Consider the following 21,555-nt stretch of genomic DNA (forward strand, 5'->3'; position numbering starts at 1 on the left):
AGTGTGTTAGGTCGGTCTTCATACTACGTCAGGCGCAGTGGAACAGCAGTGTCCAGGGGTTGCAGCAGACGGAGGTAGTGTAAAATGCCTCTCAGATTTTCAACGACGGCAAATTGTTGGTGCGCGGTTATGTGGAGTGAGTGTGACGGCAGTGGCTACTATGTTAGGTGTGTCGCGTGGGACAGTGTCGAAGGTGACGACGGCCTACACAACACACGGGAAAACCACATCGGGGAAGCGGAACAGTGGGCGGAAGAAAATCATGAGTGACAGGTCACGCCGGGTATTAAAGCGCATTGTCACGCAGAACCGTCGTGCCACTGTGGAGCAAGTGACGGAGGATCTCAATCAGCATCTCCCCCACCCTGTTTCGACAATCACAGTCCGCCGCGAATTACATGACATGAACTTACAGGGTCGTGTTGCACGGGCCAAACCGCTCATCAGGGACTATAACGCTTTTGCACTCCGCAAATGGTGCCGCGATCATGTAACTTGGACCGTTCAGGACTGGAAACGTGTGATATGGTCGGATGAGTCATCCTTCACCCTATTCCCAACCACAGACCCTGTTTATGTGTGGAGAACGCCCAAAGAAGCTTATGATCTGCAATGTCTCCGCCCAACTGTGAAACATGGCGGCGGCTCGGTGATGCTGTGGGCCGCCATATCATGGTTTTCATTGGGTCCTGTGGTCACACTTAGCGGACGAATCACTGCCAACGATTATGTCGCAATTTTACGAGACCACTTGCATCCTATGGTCCGGATGTTGTTCCCGGACAATGACGCCATCTTCCAGGATGATAATGCACCCATTCACACAGCTGGCGTTGTTGCAGCGTGGTTTGAGGAACATCGGGATGGTGTTCAACACCTCCCCTGGCCCCTCCCAATCCCCAGATCTCAACATAATTGAACATCTGTGGTTTGTCTTGGAAACACGACTCCGGCGACGATTTCCACCTCCATCCTCTCTCACAGAACTGGCCGATGCCCTGCACGAGGAATGGTGTAAAATTCCACTTGCTACCATTCACGACCTCTATGCCTCCATTCCACGTCGCATCAAGGCTGTTCTGAAGGCGAAAGGTGGTCCGACACCGTATTAATCTGGTAAGTTGCAATTTCGTTCAGGTGTTTCCATTTTTCTGATCACCATCTGTATGTCGCTTTCAGGCTTACCAGGAATAGGCGCAGATTTACCAGGGCCACAAACGACAGTAAGCTTTTAATGCTATTTGTACCATGGTACCGGTACGACATTTTTTGATTTTTAAATGGACTCGCCACAGTAGCTTCTGCTCCTATCCTTATAGCTGAAAGTTTTTGAAAGAAGCAGTTTGCAAGTAGCATGCATAAATTCAAAGCAACTTAAAAAAAAAAAAAAAAAAAAAATCATGTTAAAGAGAAGCAAAATTTAAACATTGCTTTGAATAGACTCTGGCCACCTCGTTCGTACAGTTTTGACACGACATACTGCCATCTAAATCTTGAAATACAGTAAAGGTATGTTGCCTAAAAGATTGAATTTTTATTTATATAATAACTCAAAGAATGGGAGAGCTTCTCCGTAGTTACGGGGAAAGGGTGCATGGAGAGGCTTTGTCCCCCACCCAAAACTTTCTGAGGAAAGTAAAAAAAAAATCCCCTTATTTTGTACTATAGAGAATTACGAGCTCTCTCGTGGCTAAGTGGTTAGCGTACGCATCTTTGGCGTGAAAGACCCGGGTTCGATTCCCGGCGGAGGCTCATGTGGTTACAGATCCCACGTTAAGCTGTATAACCATGTCTCGTATAGCCTCGTTGTTGAAAGGGACGTTAAACTGAAAATCAAATCAATTTTCAAATATAGAGAATTATGCACGAATATGCTCAAAAACTGTTTTTATATGAAAAATTTTTAAACCCCCGGAAGGTCCGCCCCTCCATAGCAGACCACCACTAAATCTGCCAGTGCTTAAATTTTCAGATTTGAATGCACCCAACGTTTCCTTCGCACTTGTTCATACAGAACAACCAAATCCATCATTATTGTATGTCGGCAACGTATATTCTTTAAATTTGGCCTCCCACCATCCTTCGGCAAGATAATCAGGAAATGCGGCGAAAATTCGTGTCATGAGAATTAACTTCGTGATAAATGAATTTATTGGGGAAACATGTAAAGCTTTTTTTCCCTTCTCCATATTAAAAATATTTAATTCCCAATAAATATTAATATCAGATTGAATTTAAAGCAATTGCCGCGAAGATCTAAATATTAGGGAAACGCTCACGCACACAGATAATCACTCTACACGTATTCACAGTGTTATCCAAAGAAGCAAAAACACGTTTTAATGAAAACAACAAATTTTTTGATTGCATAAACTACATTCTTTTTCTCATAAATCTCGGACTCAGTTGTGTATTTCGTGATCAGAATTCAGTTTAAACGAGTCGCCTGAATACACTACATTTTACTTGGATTGGGTCCATGATTCATTTCTTTCTGTCGTGTGACCCTTATCTGCAACTAAAGCACGGCCAACAAGAGATGGTCTCTGACGTTTCTTACCACATGCGTTGGGGCATTGCAGCCCCTACTTTGATACCAGTGTTACCAACCGCGATCACTCTGTCTTATACCATTAATTAAATTGCCACTACAGTTACACCGAAAAAAAAAAAAAAAACCTTGACACGCGAGTAGTGGCAATGTCACTGCGAGCTGTCAGAGACGTTCTCTTACTGGACGCACTATAACAAAACTAACATTTGTTCTTGCATAGGACACTTCTTTATGGACACTTCATTTTAAAAACAAAAGATAGGATTTTTTTTTTTTTAATCTCGGTATTGGCAACTCAAGAAATTGTTTCAAAATAAGAAATTAAATCTTCGAGGTGTAAAGCTATTCGTCAATTTACTGTGTATAAGAATGGATTTATTAAAGGTGTATTAGTCCACTTTCCAGTGACGGTATGTCTTGATCACTGAAAAACCAGAGGCGATATGGCATACCACCGCATACCGTCTCACTTTGACCACTGGTTTGTACTATATAAACTGGATACCCGTAAGTTTGTTTGAGCATGATACTTTCGAGTGTACGAACTTCCAATCCTGACTTATTGAGAGTTAGGGGAGAAAATACATAGTTGAACGAACAAGAAATGTGAGTGAAAATCTTTTGATTGAGTGTATATACTCGTGTCTTTCAGCGGCTGTGTGTGATCCATGCATACTCTACTCAGAAGGTGGGGCTGGGGAGAGAGATGCATGTATGTACTTATCCTTCATAAATGATTATTCAAGATCCAACTGCCTTTGTGGGCAATGTGTAGTTAGTTCCTGAGGTTCCCAGTAGGCGCTCTGATGCCAGACGCCATCTATCGTGAGTTGTGTGAAGACAAGGAAAACGGACAAACACTAAACTAAAAGAAAGAAAGAACAAGAAAGGGGGCCTGGTGCCCGTAGGGCATGTAAAAGCTACTCCCAAATAGCAGCTTCGCTTCGCATACCAGCCACAAGAACAGGTGGCAGGCTCGTCCCCAGCTCTCTCAAGAAGCACGCGGTACTAACTTGTCTCGACATTGTTGTTAGAAAATTCTCTTTTTTGTTGAGTGTTTTTTTCGTTTCTTTTTTTCCCCCTCCCGTCTCAATCTGCTGTAGTGTTGCTTTTCTTGTTCGCATCACATCGCACGGTTCTTGCTACCCGTGCAAGGTACGTGTGAAAACAAATCAGTTAAAGACAACTTCTCGAAACTGAAAGAAATAATGTATATAGTGAGTGTGTTCGTTTGAATAATAACGCAACATCAGGACCAGATTGGAGAGGATGTTGCTGTGTCACATCAACAAGATTGAGCATCATAGCGTCTGGAAGACATAGAAAGGAATCAATGGATTTAGTAATTGTGTTTATTATATAGTGTAGTGTTTTTTTGTTGTGTGCTTTGTTGTTATCTTTTGTGCGTCTGTGTCTGTGGTGCAGACTGAAACAAGACGTATAGTAAGTCATTTTTACAATCTCGCGTCGCTCGGTTTCGCTTTCATGTAGAGTGAGTGAAGAAAACCGGTGCACCATTCCTCCTTCTCGGCGTGGTAGTTCGGGTTGTTAGAAAGAAGGCGTTGTAGTAATAGTCTTGTCTCATGAGAGTGGATTAGAATATAAGACGCCATTTAAAAAAAAGAAACAAAAAACGTATGACTCAAGCGCGCAACAAGCGACCAAAGTACGCACGAGATTTTTGTATACAACACGGGATTCAAGAAGTTTTGAAGTTTACTCCGCGTGCGCGCGCGCATGGTGTGTGAGGCTGTTTCAAAGAAATAATAATGTAAAGTGGTGTTTGGTTAGTTAATTATTCTTAGGGGGGGGAAATACTAAATTTGCTTTATAATTTCATCTGCGAAGTGTGAAGAAAGTGATAAGTGTGTGATATCTGTTTACTTTAGTTTCCCGTTTTCAATTGTGACATATTTTAATATGACTTCTGACGGTGTTTCATTGTGAAATTTCGTGTACAAGAAAGGATACGAAAATTAAAAATAAAGAAAAAAATAAAAAATACAAATAAAAACGCCGCTGGTATGGATCAAGAACCTAGAACGGAAACCGACCAGGTAAGTCCAGTATTTAATTTGAATACTTGCTTTTCTGTTATTTATTTATTTTTCTTTTTTTATTTGGTCGCTTGTGTGATTTTTCTTCTATATACTGGCCGCCCGAACGGATACGATTACAAACGGACTGTGAGAGCAAGTGCACGACAAACCTGTTCTGGTATTTCATTGAACATGTTAAGACCTTTTTGAAAGCCAACTGTTGAACTTGGGTAGCATTTGCCGCCACACCTGTTGCATGTTTGAATATCAAAAGGAAGCAAACATTACTACTCTTATGCAGGTTGTAACAGGTTATTTTCCCTTTTTAAATTTTTAAATATTTTTTTTATTCATTCATGAGCAAACCGTAACTTATTTGGAATTATTTTAGTTTTCAGTAATTGGTAATTAGTAATGTGAATGAACTTAATATGTGCGAAAGGCATGCGACAAGTAAATGAATACAAGTACAAAAGCGAGGGCAAGCACTAGGGAGGGTAACTAGTCCTATATTAGAAACGGGGTTGGGAGGAGTTGGTCCTTTACTTTTTTCCTTGACAAATCAAATTTTGTTAAATACCGAATGAGAATACCACATATCATTGACCCTGACTTATTTTTTAAAGGGTGCTTACGTTTCGGTATTTATAAGACAAATTACGATACGTTATAAGTATATATATATATATATATATATATATATATATATATATATATATATATATATATATATATATATATATATATATATATATATATATATATATATATAAAAGGCGAGTGGTTCCCAAACTGCGGCCTTCTCTTGAGAGGTACGAAAGACTGTCAAGAGGACACAGCATACTGAAATAAAAAATGGAATATTGTCAAATTATTTTTAAACTGTGAAGGCATATGATTTTTTAAAAAAATCACTAGCTATTACTTAAACCAGGGGTAGATCCAGGACGGACTCTGGGAAGGGGGGAGGGGGGACAACACTCAAAAGTAAAGATTGAGATTTTGTTTTCCCATTTCAGGTATATTTAGTAATATTGGCCAAAAGGAAAAGACACAACAGTATTGAACTTCTAAAACATTTGAAAATAATTTTAATGAAAACTGAAAATGAGCCAATTAATTTGTAATTTATATAAAATTCAACTTACACGAACGCTTTTTACATTTAAATAATAACGGTATCAAATTACAAGTTATTTAAAGAAATAATTATGCGAAGTTCTCATTTATGAATATAGATTATTATTATTATAGGCCTATAATGCGGACGTTACGTAAATGTGATGAAAATCGACTGGAAGCCTTCAAAATGTGGGTGTGGAGAAGAATTGAAAGAATTAGTTGGGTCGAGCGCAAAACGAATGAGAGTGTGTTAGAAATGGTGGGTGAGAAAAGAACACTTTTAGATATTATTAGGAAGCGGAAGAGAAACTGGTCGGGACATTGCCTAAGAAGAGATTATATCATGAGGGACGTTCTAGAGGGTATCCTGGCGGGAAAGAGAGGGATTGGGCGAAGGGGACTACAATTAATGGGTGATATAAAAACAGAAAGATCATACGCGAAGACGAAGAAGTTAGCGGAGGACCGTGGAGCATGGAAGCTTCAGCTGCGGCAAGTGACCTGCCAATAAAGGCAGAATACCTATGATGATGATGATTATGATAATGTGAGCTCATGTTTCAAGACAAAAATCTAATGAGCGCTTGATCCCCGGAGCACCCGTGTAGTTGGCGCCTATGCTACATACAATCATTAATCAACGCCGTGAATTGACGGCACAATTTTGATTCATGCTCTGACCAAATTAGGTCTACTTGCAGTAGCTTAACATTGTAAAAGATGTTCGAGAGAACTTACGCATGAGAAAACGCACAAAAATGAATCTTCCAGTTGTCTATGAACTTATGAAAGTGCATTTGTATGTCCAAAGAATATACGGAAGAAACGCTGATGAAGTGAACATTAAATTCAAATCAAATACAGGCGGTGTAACCACACCCCAGAGAACTAACTACATTGCTCTAACAGTGAGACAAAGAGAAAGACGAAATATTCGATAGAAATGAAGTACATTACAGGGACCATATTACGCATTACGCAACGTACATTTTCCATATCGCATAACCTTCTGAAATAATGTTTTTTTTTTTTTTTTTTTTTAACTTTTGAGATAATCTCAAGAATCGACAGGAAATGACCACGTTATCTTTACAGGAAATAACCACATCATTGGGTCCATGGATGTGTATCTAGCTGACTGGAGGCCCAGCTAAAAAAGTTACGTCATGACCAAAACATTTGTGTGGGGGGAGGGGGTTGCTCAGGAATGTATGTTTCATTGTCATATATCCAAGGGAAGATCCCAACAAATATATGCAGATTGTGAGAAGGGGATTCGAACCTTCTTGTAAGGATGTACCGATATATCGGTATCGGTGATATCAGCCACTTTTGGGAGTATCGGTATTGGTATCGGCAAATGGACACCGATATTTACTGATACTTTTTCCGAACTATTTTCAATTTGTTTAAATTAACAGTGGTACTTATGTTTCATCCTTTTCTTTTAAACTTAAAGTTGATCTAAATTATTATTAATTGTATATACAATCGATTTCTTTATGCATGTGTGCGCCTTTCATTTGCACTACTTGTATTCAACTGATAGTTTTAATCCCTCGATGCCAAAATAGTGGTGAAGAAAAGCCAAAGGTCCTTAGTCAGGATCATGGGCACCCGGAGAACATTTTCTAAGGGGACCCATTCCATGGTTGGTATTATGTTTGGTATTTAATATACGTGGTTTGTTGTATTACGTATACATTTTCGTGAGCCAGCGGGGTTCCTCTCTTTGGGCGCCCATGATGAAGATAGCAAACCCGTAATTTGAATCCCAAAGGAGACAGAGGTTTCGATTCAGAAAAAAAATGAAACCTACAAGATGTTCCCTTTGTCATTATTTTGTCCTACTTACTGGTTAAAAACAATCAGTTCTAAAGTTAATAAATAGTTTTGTCGTTTTCGACTTTGCTTAACCCTTTCACTGTGGAAGGCGACGGAAAAAAATCTCCCTAACCTGCGAATGTCGATTATAGTCGACGTGTTAAAATTGGTCTTTATTTTGGTTTTGTCGATTGTAGTCGCCAAAGGTTTTCTGTGTGATTTCTATTGTTTATCGAAAACAATAGAACACAAACAAAAATGAACGGTACAACTTTGGCGACTACTCTCGACAAAGCCAAGATACGGACAAACAAATTTTAACACGTCGACTATAGTCGACATTCGCATGTTAAGGAAATTTGGTTCTGTCGACAAAAGTCGACTTCCTCTGTGAAAGGGTTAAATAACACACTTATTTTTTTATATTGTATACACATCAACACCTGGTCCAGCACGCATAATTTTGTAAACAATAAAGCATTTTAACGGTAGTATCCTTTTGCGTGTATGTATGTAATAGAGCTAGTAAATACAATGTAACTATCAAAGTGCGTTATCACTCTAAATATCAATCACGGACTCTTAGAATTAAGTTTACACTATACCCTAAGTTTGCTGCTTTTTAGTTCATTTATTGTGAGCTGGATTAGAGGATATATGTATATTTTTTGTGTGGAACCCAATATGAAATTCTGTTTTTTGTCTTTGTATGCCAAATTTTGGCCTTATATGTAAGATACCATATTACAATGTTGATCATTTCATTATTCTGAAAATTTCTGATAATGTATAAGAAATGTGTCCAAAAGTATCGGTATCGGTGAAAAAGTGGTATCAGTACATCCCTACCTTCTTGTCCCCCCCCCCAGGATGGACGCCCTGACTATACGCATTTAACTTATACACATAGACATCGAAAATTCGAAAATTTCGGATTCAGTTGTTTTAGTGCTATGTACTTACACATTTTTGACACGAAAATGCACTTCTTATTATCACACAACTAACAAGGATTGCTTAAAATGTAAATTTGTTAGCCGTGGGGTCGTTCTGAAAGTATTGATTTTGATATCCTTCAATATTTCTATGTTAATTTACAAATGTTCCTTGTGGGGTAAGGAGTGTAAATTCCTCATTCGGAAAAATGATAAAACTTCGAAGTTGCCCATCCTATCAACGTTTATTTAGACCAAACCTTTTATTAAAGAAAATCTAAAATTCCCGGTTTGATTTGTTCAAACTTCGAAGATCGAAATCAGGGACGACCATTTCGATGAAAACTTCCAAACCTTAATTTTCACAAAATCTTGCAAACCAAACTTTTAAAATATTAAAAAAAAAACTTTTTAATGTAGATTTTAGTAGAATTCTAGATTTTATCTTTTATAGACCATAATGAACATAATTTATGGTAAAAACATTAAGATCTAACTGAATAGACGCGGACTCCCCAATTGAGTCTTCCAATGCAGTGAACAACCATTTTATCTGACCATTTGTACTTCGTATTTCTTTTGCTACTCTGTTGCTTGATTCCGAGAAGATACACATTTATTTTCTACATAAATAGTTTTAGAGCTGATAATAGCATTGGGTCACACTGTTTCAGACATGGTGCAGACATGAGAGAAATTTAGATGTAGTTTAAGAATAGCATAACAATGAAAATCGTAGGGATTAAATCAATTATTTCATGGAGAAAGTGCAATCAATGTAGTAAGGAACTCATTAAATATTATAATAAGATAAAAATGAGCTTAATTGTTGGTATAAATGATGGGGCGCTGAAAAGTTCCTTGCTTTGCATAAAAAGAGTAGAGTTACAGGGGATGAAATTACATTTACTCAACATAGACCTATTCTCCCAAGAGTAAAGCAGATGCATGTGGTACAAAGATGTTGCATCTTTTGTAAACTTGTAAATAGAATTCCTTTTGTTGAAACCAGTCTCCACAGCACGTGGGACGTCAGTTATTTACTCAAAACGATGTCTCTTGAGTTTCTCTTCAAGTTTGGGAATATATGATAATCCGAGGGAGTCAGGTCAGGCGAATAGTAGGGATGGTGAACCAATTGGAATCCCAGATGTTCAATGTGCCAGCCCTAACAATTGTCGTGCAAAATCAGAATCCTTTTGAACAACTTCAGCGGCGTTTCATCTTAATTGTCTTACGGAGCTGGTCCAATAGATTAACATAATATTCGTCGGTAATACTGTAGCTCGGAGGTAGGTAGTCCACCAACAGCGTACCGTCTTTCTCCCAGAAAATTTAAGCCTGATCTTTTTTACTGATTTCTAGGTGTACAACTTATTTGGACGGAGACCCGGAGTGGCGCCACTCCATTGGCTAATGATCCTGGTTTATAATTGGGTGAGGTATCTGGCTTTTTTCTTCTTTCTTCCCTTCTTTCCTTGGCTGATTAATCATAAAGTATCAGTTCATGGACAATATCACATGTTGCCGGGTCGGTTGAAATTGGAAGACGCTCACTGCGTGGCTCATCTTCAACGGTGAAATAAATGACCAGTCTTGAAGCGAGCTATCTAAGTTTGATGGTGCTATAGGAAGGACTCTCCTCCCCCAATGTTTGTAACATCTCAGGGTGAATGTATGACGCAGATTTCTTGAAGAAACAAACACTTCGTGGCGGTTCGACACTCGTGAGCTGTGAACAAGCTTGTTTGAAGCTATCACTGCCTCAAGCCTTGAATGAATGAAATTAAAAACAATTGCCTATATTTGCACTATTACATACTAAAATACTAAGCTTTCATATGAAACAGCTCAAGGTTTCATGTGTACGGGAAGGGGGTAAAGGCTAGATATCATTTCAGTGAAACTTTTCAAATATTTCTCCGCATCCCCAAGGCACACGTTTGACAAATTCTGCATTATCCCATGTTTGTGGAAATATTAAAATATTCTTAGTGTTTTGTAAGAACATGCCTTGTCTATAGCTATAGATTGCTTTTGAAAGCGAAATTGTGAGATAAGTAGTTTTGAACATAAATGTACGTTACACCTCCTATCGTAGAAACTCAGAATTCGACAGTTCGGATGATTATGCTAATCTCTTCAAAGATTTCATCGTGTTTCTAATCAGTGATGTATGCAAAGGGGCTTCGGAGTTTTAACTCCTGTTGAGCAGGATGTTTCCTTGGACCCTTACTAGAACAATACAGGATTTTTGGGAAAAAAGATTATGTGTGTTTTAAGTTCCTTTATATAACAATGTACACTTTCCCCAGTGTCACTTTTGCGTGCCCTTATGGTCCTTTCAAGTAGCCTGCTGAACGAGAAACATTGCCTTTTCATTTAACATAGAACGCCTTACCAGTACAGAGCCGAAACGGCTGGCGCAATTCGAGAAATTGCATAATTTTAGATTTAAAAATATCTATTTCTGATAACTTTCCTGTCTCTCCGTTTTATTATTATTATTATTATTATTATTATTATTATTATTATTATTATTATTATTATTATTATTATTATTATTATTATTATTATTTTGTATCGTTATTCATAACGGAGTAATGTAAAAGTAGAATTGCCATATTACAGTATTCGTTTTGTTTAGAAAAAAAGTAATAGGAAGCGTTATATTTAGGTCTGTGATTTATATATAGCCATGATGTTGGGAAGGTATCCCAAACAACAAACAAAAGAATTTGTCTTAGTTCACGTGCTGTTAGTCCAAATAGACTCTAAATTGAATCCTAGTTACGGCTTATTTAGCATGCTAATTCAGGGAGCTATTTAAATACATACCTAGAAGTGTTGGTAAATAAGCGACAGACAGTGTCGAACTGCCTAGGTTATCAATCACAACACCTCTCTGTTGTGGGTTCGAATTCCATTCAGGACGTGGGTGTTATTTATTTATTGTTCTCTTTCATCATTCAGTTTTTGTCTGCTCTTTTAGCATAAAGGGCAGACATGTTGGACGTAAAACTGTGAAAAAAAAAAAAAAAAAGAAATATTGAGTTTCCCACGAGACGAGATAGAATTTTCTTGACGAAACAGAGTTCTTCCAATAAAGATACTTTTGGAGGCGTTACACAAGGGCGTCACTTGGGGGAGTGCAGAGGACAATTTCTCCTCTCTCCTCTCGAGTTTGAGAAACACACATGCTTTTCAATAAATTGTATACTAATATACTAACAAAAAACGTGAAACTCTTATGTTAGTGGATAATCTTGCTGGCACCCGAAGGGGACAGGGAGGGGCCCAGTACCCCCTGGCTCACGAAAATGTATACTAATATAGCAAACTACGTATGTTAAATATCAAAAGTACCAGATATAAAATAGCAACTATGGAGATGGTCCTCTTAGGAAATTTTCTTCGGGCACCCCCTGCCCCCAACCCCTGGTAAAATGTGAAATGGCGCTACTGGCAATACATCACTTACACCACACCTTTTCGAAACCTGAGTTCTTATCTTGCAAAACAACAATAATAGCAGCTCTGGAATAGAATGTACTGATTCTTGTCATATGTACGTCTCGCAGTGTTCATGTTCTTACTTTCAAGGATCGGTGGCTTTGGAAGAGGGAATAGTTCAACAGAAATAACCCTTATTAAAGTATTTAAAGTTACTTTAAACGTCATTTTGTATCATGTGTAGGGCTCCCAGATTTTCAGACTAAAAAACCGAAACGCACTATAAAAATTTCCAGTACGAATATAGTGATAGTTACGCACTTGCTTTTTGCTTACATATCAGAATTAATTAAAGGTAAGTCAACACTCACCAGAAGTGACTAATAAAAACGGTATTTTTTTAAATATCGTACTAGTGACAACTTAAGTTTGGAGAAAAAACTGGAACATTTGGAAGGGGGCGCGGTGGCTCAGTGGTAGAGCGTTCACCTCCGGTGCTTGGGGTCCTTGGTTCGATCCCAGCTCGCGCCGTGTGGACTTTGTGGTGGACAAACACCGTGCTCGTGGGTTTTCTCGGGGTTCTCCCGTTTCCTCCCACTTTCTTCATTCCACCATTTCACTTATTTCTCATAATCACCGTCTCCTTTAGCCTAACCGGCATAACCGTGGGAGTAAAACTCAACGATTTCATTTCATTTGGAACATTTGGAATTCTGATTTTTTAATCAGAGATATTATGTAAATACGGTGGGCCTTATGCAGAGTCGTTTTAACGTGGGATTAGCGTTATACTAAAGGCTTGACTACTACAGGAAACATGTTAGTCATTCTTTAGTATGGCACTAGTCACGCGTCAGAACGACTCTGCATAAGGCCCAGTATGTCTAAGAGCCATAATGAGATGTAGGGATGCGCACGAGACGAGTTGAGACAGAATTTTCCTGACAAAATTCGAGTCGAGACACAGCTCTTCCAATAGAAAAATATACATTTTTCGAGACGAGACAGTCTCAAATCTTGTCTCGTACGCATCCCTAATGAGATGTAAAACGTGATAATTTTGAAGGAGGAGTTCCTTACTTCTCATATTCTTCGGTATTGCTTAGATATGTTTACGCTGGCAAGTTTATTTGTTCGGGTGATACATCTTTTGGTTATGATATATGGAAACTTTGGAGAAAGAAAAATAAAACTAAAAATTAGTCTGAGCTGGTGGCCTAGTCCTCTGATCCAGCTGCCTTGGAATAGAGGTCTGCACGGGCTCGTGCCTATAAAATATATATCACTTCGGACACGGGCCGTAAATTTTTAAATATACAACCATATTTATCGGGTCTTTTCGGGCCTAACTTTGTAAATATACTGTACAACGATATTTATTGGACCATTGTTTTTGAAGAACTTTTAAAGCACAGCTGCAAAATTAAACCACTAATTGATGTAAATAAAAACACAATTTTGCATTGATTATTAAGTTTATATAATTCGGGCTCATTTGATTATCACACGAGCTCGGCCCGGGCTTGGGCCTAAATACCAAAAATCATTTCGGACTCGGGTCGGGCCTTACATTATAAATTCACGGACCGGCCCGGGTCCAGGATAAAAATTCCGGCCGGTGCAGACCTCTACTTTGGAAGCAAGCTATAGTGATGGGGAACGACTCAGTCTGAAGTGATTGACCGTGCATGATGTTTTGTACTGCGATTCGAACATCCAAATATTTGTGTCCAACATTCGAATATTCGAACAATGAATTATTTGAAGTTTACAAGCACTAGTCCGGAGCCCATGCTAACAGTAAAATCATTCTCTTCGTAAACTCGATATTACATAACGCTCTCGCCTTTGGTGTGAGCGGTCCTGGGTACGATTCCCGGTGAGGACACACGGTTGAAAAAGTGTACAAGCTTTTTTCAAGCCAGCCATCCTGAGTGAGGTTTCCTGGGTTTTCCTCAATCACACCAGGCCAATACCGGGATGGTACCTTACATAGAAGTCCCAGGCCGAATCCTTCCTTTCCTTTCCTGAGATAGTGTGATCGTCGAGGGAGTCATTCCTCATACGTGACGGACTATTATGACCATAGATTCTGAAAGCCCAGAACTCTAAATCCTAAATTCTAATCGATATTACATAAGGATGCAAAACATAGATACTAAAACTCAAAACTAAAAATTGAAATAGTGTATTGATATTGAAGAGGGAGAAAAGAGTTAATGCATAGATTGTCTGGCTTATGTGTTTAGGACTCGATATCACTTAAGTCCTAAACATTTTTAATGTAAGTTTAGTCCCATAATAAAAACAGAAATTCTTTCGAAGAGTAGAAGGTACTGTATCATACATATGCATGAACTAGCCATTCCACCAATGGCCATCTGCGAAACGTTGCCGAACATTGACAACCTTTTGATGAAAATATATTACCGTCAACTGGTTGGATCTGGCGTTAGCCTTTTAAGATAGAAATCTGCGTATTTAGCATTTGTTGCCCTTGATATCTGATTAATGCCCGGTGTTATTTCATGACAGCAAACAAACCTAATAACCAGTGACTCCTCTCTCTCTCTCTCTCTCTCTCTCTCTTCATGAATTAAAAGCCGTATTTATTTCTCATGAAGGTGAAGAGGAAAGGGGTCTTGGCCTCTCTTTGTAGCCTTTAGCCATAGACGTTGACACACAATTGCAGATGAGCAGTTGAAAATATATAATAGCGTAGTTGGTTGACAGGTATTCAGAAAACCGCTCGTTATTTCTTTATGATTTACTAAAACTTCCATTTATGTTTTTTTAATCCTTCTTTACTGATTTTTTTAAAATCTTAACCTAAATATTTAGTTTCTTATTACTCCTTTTTCATAAAATCTTCATCCTTCAGTGATTTTTTTTTTTTTTTTTGCTCAGTCGTTTGTTACTGTGTGACTAAAATTATAGGCATTGGCTTGTAAAAATAAAAAAAAAATAATAAATAAATAAAAATGTTTGTAAAAATACATATATCTTACCCACAAAACCTGGTTTCATTTGTGTGTCCCTGTGTTTGAGAGGAAGGTTTTCACCCCTTGGAGCGATATCTAAGCAATAAGTGAAAAAAAAATCTCTTCCTTTGCATTGGTTCGGATTGGAGGAGATGGCTTGGCTGAGAGAATTCATAAGCGGTTTGTCCTAGTGACATACAAAACATTCGGCTGACTTACTTCAACGAAAAGTAGGAAACGAGTTAATTTAATATTTGTTGTAAAAGTTTTTTTTTTTTTTTTTGTCACTTAATTTACGGAAGAACACAGAGTGAAGACAGTTACCTTATGTACACTCATGTCCAAAATGATTGTCGCATATCTATTTGATAATGATTTTGCAGGGTACTTTTAATACTGATACTCTTATCTATTAATAATCGGGAAATGTATATTTGTGGTAAATTTCATAGAAAAAGAGTTATAAAAACGAAAATTAGAATGAGTAAAAATGGTGCTAAAGTTTTATTTTCGTTTTGTTGTACTTATTTACTGCTATTTTGACATGAAATTTGCCACATAAATGTCTTTGTCAATTATACACATACTAACGTTATAAGAAATATCGGGCGAATTCGTTATCAAATTATATTCCTACAATAACACCTTTATAGATATGCGACAATAATTTTGGACATGAGTGTACCTTATTTGTTAATAACATAGTTCTAGATATAGGCAGAAGCCAACTGGAATAATAATAATAATAAAATAATAATAATAATAAATCCAGTGGTGAAGTCCTGTAATTTGGCTGTGTTGTTGGCGAGATAGTGTGAGGAGCGCCTACACTGTGAGAGTTGAACCTGCGTGGTGATCTGTATACCCGCCAACTAGCCCCGCTCGTGTTTTGGAGCCCTTGTTAATAGTGGGCCCTATCCTTAATAACCTCGGTGTTTAACATAAGGACGTTGAGCACGAAAGCTCAACCTCTAGCTACATCCTATACGGGACTACGGTCAACTATGTGGCTTTTAGTTAGATATTGTGTAGTGATCTCGTCGTCTTACATATGGTCTAGTCTTACTTGTGGCATTGTAGACCGACCTTTTGGTTCAAGCAGATCTGTGAAACACTGAAATAATAAAATACATAAAAAACAAATTATACAAGGAAGGTGTAACTTAATTGTACCAAACGTCGGAAGGTGATTTCCTTACCCGAGATAATAATAATAATAATAATAATAATATATTGGGCATATTGGCAAAGTTAGTGAGGGCCGAAAGCGTGGGAACAGTAGGTTGGAAGTGGTAGATATTAATATACAGAGAGACACAAACGTACGTTCGTCGGGCACACCACAGGACGTGTTTAAAGTGTCTACTACGAATAGCACTGCGTGCATGACAACGCCGGATCATGGATTGACGAACCTGTTTGAAGATACCTGGGTTATGGCGAACAGTTTCACAGGCGTTATGGATACGCTGTTTCAAGTCGTTGACATCATTCATAGGAGTAGCATACACCAAACTCTTCATGTGTCCCCAGATAAAAACCCAGTGCATTCAGGCCTGGAGACGTGCAGGTCAATACACTGGACCCCAATATCCCGATCCAGCGTCTAGGGAGGTTGTTCAACCACTGGCGGACATTCACACTGAAGTATGCGGGGCCTCATCATGCATTTACTACATGTTACGGCGAATCGTTAGGGGGACATTTTCCAGTAATTCGGGCAATGCATTCTGCAGGAAAATCAAATATTGTGCTCCATTCAGTCTTCGGACTAGCATGTACGTGCCGATCAGTTTATCATAGACAGTACCACACCATACATAAAGTTCAAATTCGTGTTGATGAAGAGTGACAACCGTACTATGGGCATGTGGATTACCCTACGTTTGTGTGTTATGCATGTTCACGATACAATCGCTCCGAACGTGACTTCGTCAGTGAACAATACTGATACCTGAAACAGCATGATGGTAGTGGTCTGTTGAATGAACCACTGACAGAGTGTTTCACGTGGTTGGAAATCCGCTTCTGTCAGTCTTTGTACCCTTCGCAGGGGTATGGGTACAAGGTATTTTCATGTAAGGCACAGTCGTGTGACTTAACATGCATGCCATGGCTAAGTTCCCTCGTACTCATACCTGGCTCATTGACCATAGATTCTAGCACACGTTCGTCCGTAACAGGAATTCGTACACGATGACCGTACTTCTGTAGTGTATCGCCTTAAACACCAGCACCACCTCTAGACTTTCTAGACTGTCTTCTCTAAGCTTATTGGTTTTTGATATCTACCGCTGCGAACTTACTGTTCCCACGCTTTCGGCCTTTGCTAACTCTGCAAATATGCCCAATATGCTATATGTTCATACGACCTTTTATGCTTATCTTGGTGTTAGGAATCACTTCCGACGTTTGATACGTTCATTAGGTTACACCCTGTACATACAGATTAAAAAGTGCATCGAGTATCATTTGTGTCATATGATACAAATTTTTGAATACTTTTTTTTTCTTTTCTGTTAGTGACACGCTTTATCTGATACATAACAAATATTTCACTGGAATGTTTCATATTGAATAACCTAAATAGTAAAAATTAATAACATGTATGGTATGAAATAGTGCGCACTATAAAATAATAATGCAGTAAATGGTCAGTGGGTCCATTACTGAAGAATTGCATGATTTATGAATGTGTTCTTTGTTTAGCCCTTTGGGGATTTTATGGTACAATTTGTACCATACGCGTTTTTCATGGTACATTGCGTTATTTCTCTTCTATTTGAGCTTTTTCGTCCGTTTTTTTTTTTCAAGTCCAGAGGCATTGTACAAGACATTACGTATGGTTTCAGACCTTCCTGCGTCCAGACATAGGAGGTGATGACGTCATAAATCTAAAATTTATTTTTTCATTTATTAAGCCTATGTTCAATATTTTTTGGCGGGCTTATTTTTGCACGTAGAAGATTGAAATTTTGCACAAACATTCAGTCCACCGAGTAGTATTTACCAGATTTTTTTTTTCAGATTTGTGAGTTAAAACAGGGGGGGTCCAGAGGGGAAAAAGTTGAAAAAAGGGAAATTTAGACCAAAAAATCCCGTTTTTCAGGATTTTCCCGTCTCACATACATGATGAGGACACGTGAGTCATACCGTCTGAAAGGCAGTTCCTTCTGAAGAGAATGACGGTCGAATTATTATACTAGGGTAATTAGGGACGTCTCAGTGAATTTTTATCAAACTATACTTCTGTATAAACACCGTGTGCTTGGGTTTTCTCGGGGTTCTCCCGTTTCCTCCCACTATCTTCATTCCACCATTTCATTCATTACTCATCATTACCGTCTCCTTTAGCCTAACCGGCATAACCGTGGGACGTAAAACTTAAAGATTTCATTTCATTTTTTATACTTCTGTATAGGGTAATATGGGGCATTGTCGGTATATATATTTTATGGCGGGCATATTTTTGCACCTAGAACATTGAAATTGTGCACAAACATTCAGTCCACCGAGTAGTATTTAACAGATTTTTTATTAGATTTCTGCGTTAAAACAGGGGGTCCAGAGTGGCTAAAATTTGAAAAAAGTTAAATTTAGACCAAAAAAATTTTTTTCGGGAATTTCCCGCCTTAGATACATGATGGAGACATGCGAATGGTACCGCTTGAAAGGCAGTTCTATTCTGAAGAGAATGATGGGCGAAACATGACCCTAGGGTAATTAGGGATGTCTCAGGAAATTTTTTCCCTAAAATTATAGTGTTTTGTGGTAATTTGGGGCATTGTGGGAATTCTTGATAAAATTTCTCCCGCCCTTAGTATTGAAGATAGAAACGTGAAATTTGGCACACACATTCAGTATACCAAGTACCATTTATCTGATTTTTTTTTAGATGGCTACGTTCACACAGGGCCGTTCCAGGGGGGGCCAAAGTGCGAGAAAAAATTTCCCTCCGAAATTTTCCCTTTGACATCATTTTTTCCGTTTCTGGTATATGGTATGAGCATGCAAGTGGTAGCATTTGAAAGCCAGCTCTATTCTGAAGAGAATGAGGTATGAACCATGATCCTAGGATAAATAGTGACGATGCAGTAGCTGCTTGACTAAAGTCTAAAAATAGACCAAAAAGCCGGAATCCGGAAAGGGATAGTGTATATCAAAGCTTTAAATATTCTAAGCACCACCTCACCATGACCAGCGGCGCAAAACTCTGTCTTCAACATGGGGGGGGGGGGGGAGAGTAAGACTTTTTTTTTTTTTTTTTTTAGCGATGCTCAAAATATATTTGAAGTTGAAAACCAGTCCTATGGAAGATCAAGCAGCAGAATTGTCTTCAACATTGGGAGGTGGACAGATTTGAGGCTTATTCTGGGGAACATCAATTTCATCTCACTTTTCTTTGTGGCAATCGGACACAAATCGTCATATTTTTTCCCAAAAAACATTTCAAATCGGATTATTGGGGGGGACAGTCCCCCAGTTCCAAGATTGGAGGGGACATGTCCCCCTCATCCCCACCGGGATTTGCGCCAGTGACCATGACCACTGAAAATACGAGTTTGGTGTCTAGCTTAATTATAAGGCCAAACTATATCAAATTGGATTAGTATTATTGTGGTATGTGGTTTTCAGAACTCGCGTCTAGGATGGAAGATGTTTCGAGCACTGGTGTATACTGTATAGGGTTCTTTGTGGCTTGTAAAATAGTGTTTTTTTTAAATAGTTTCTTTGTTTCAAATTTAATTTAATTTAATATCAACCGAAGTTGTGTAAGACGTGAAACACATTTTAACGTTAGACGTAAATAAGCATCCTGTGTTATCTTCCTGGCTCAAACCCAGGACAATGTTTTCATGTGGGTTGCTTTGGTTAAGCGGTAACCCCAATATATTATAGGCTTTATGTAGCAATTTTCCTTTCGAGCGACAATTGAAAAAAAAAAAAAAAAAAAAATGGTGATCGTAAAAGTAAATAAATAAATTCGATATTTCGACGGATTTACACAGTTCATACTTCAAACATGATGAAAAAGTTATTTTGAATGCCTGTTTGTTCCGTTCAAGGACTAAAAGAGTTATCCTGTAAAATGTAAAATTTGTGTGCGCATCCAAGTTCGGAATACATAGCGTCGTGTTCTCCTGGGTTGGGTTCTCGGTGGGAAAACAAGTGTCCACAGGATGGGGCAAGAGGGAGACAATTGTCCTCCCCTGCATTTTCGAAAAGGGTCCATTTCTTTGAGATGCATGTCAAAATATACTGGATTTGTTTACCCATACAACATTCTATTTACTGTCGGTAATGAAGTTAAATACTATGCGTAAATAAATGTAGTTTTGCGTTAAGTCTCCCTCCGCCCCTTCTCCTTGAAAAAATCTGGCTATGCAATATTTCGATATATCAATCATCGATAAGATCGATATTTCGATGTCTGATATTTCAATATTTTTGATATTACTATATTTTTCAATATATCGACATTTTATCGAGTATCGATTTTTGATATAGCGAATAGCACATCTCTAATTATGAGATAATTGGACAGATACTTAAATTAAGAGATAGGGAGGGAACTTCGGTGTAGAAAGCTAGAGATAACGGGAGATAATGTGCTCACCACACATCACGCGACGAAGAACTTATGTATAGATATATTAATTTTAATTTTGATTTTTACGTCCTACGAATCTTCTCTTTAGGACAAAGAAGACGATTAGAAATGAATAATGAAGGGGAAAGCGAAATACCAATTCACAAGCAGATCTTCTGGTATATAGTTGGCCTATTATTGCTGTAGACCTGTCGACTATATTAGCCGGCATAAGCAGCGCAAAAAATCCTCCGGCCAGCCATAAATATTATTTTTTTTTTTTATTTTTATTTTTTATTTTATTTTATTTTTTTTTTTTTTTGTCATCGTAAGATAAGCAAGTAATTGCTGACCGCCGTAACACTAGCGTCGGCATATTTGGCTATGTTGTAGTGAAGAAGGCGTCTTCCTGAACATTAATGTTGGGGTAGGTTCTTTTGTTTGTGTTCTGAAGATAGTCTACGTCCATTCAAAAGCTACATTTATCATAATATAGAGATCCTGTTTTTGCGCCTTAATAGATTAAAAAAAAAAAAAAAAGGAATGCTAGTCTACCGACCTTCTAGTAATAATTTGTCTCACATGGTGTGTGTGCTACGTATATATCCAGTACAGTATGTTCCATGTCTTCGCTGACAAGGTTATGAGGGCAGGGCAAATTAATAATCGTGATTGTGCTCTTTCCTTTCAATTAGGCCTAATCTGAAACGTTATTATAGTTAATTTTCAACTCACGAGAGATGAGAAGCATCAGCATGATCTGTCTCTTGCTCTCTGCAGTAGTTTAGTTTTAACCCTAACACAGGAATATTCAATTAGCTTCTGAACTGAGAGTCACTTGGGGGGAATACTGTCTCGTGGACGTTTTACATTGGGCGGGCCAATGAACCTTTATTCCGTTTTTTCTTTCTTTCCTCGGTCGGGTTTGATTAATAAAAAATTAGAAAAAAACTAGTTCCTTTATGTATATATATATATATATATGATTGCGATTCGAAACGTAGATGAGGAGAGTCATGATTGCTTTTTTTTTTTCGTGGTTTCCCCTACAGTGATT

General features: G+C 38.2%; 1 protein-coding gene across 5 annotated transcripts in view; it reads left to right on the top strand.

Annotated features, from left to right (window-relative positions):
• Positions 1-21,555, top strand: part of pyd (zonula occludens-like protein polychaetoid) — a 640,754-nt gene that overhangs the window by 70,960 nt on the left and 548,239 nt on the right. The window contains exon 1 of one of the 5 annotated variants that reach the window (XM_081735918.1): positions 3,217-4,611. The exons of the other annotated variants lie outside the window; for them this stretch is intronic. Coding sequence (XP_081592044.1) covers positions 4,579-4,611 — 33 coding nt within the window. The 5' untranslated portion in view covers positions 3,217-4,578. Of the gene's footprint in view, positions 1-3,216; positions 4,612-21,555 lie in introns of those variants that run through there. 5 annotated transcript variants of the gene reach the window in all.

The sequence above is a fragment of the Thermobia domestica genome, chromosome 13 (assembly GCF_964235325.1).
Source record: "Thermobia domestica chromosome 13, izTheDome1.hap1.1, whole genome shotgun sequence".
NCBI classification, from domain to species: domain Eukaryota; kingdom Metazoa; phylum Arthropoda; class Insecta; order Zygentoma; family Lepismatidae; genus Thermobia; species Thermobia domestica.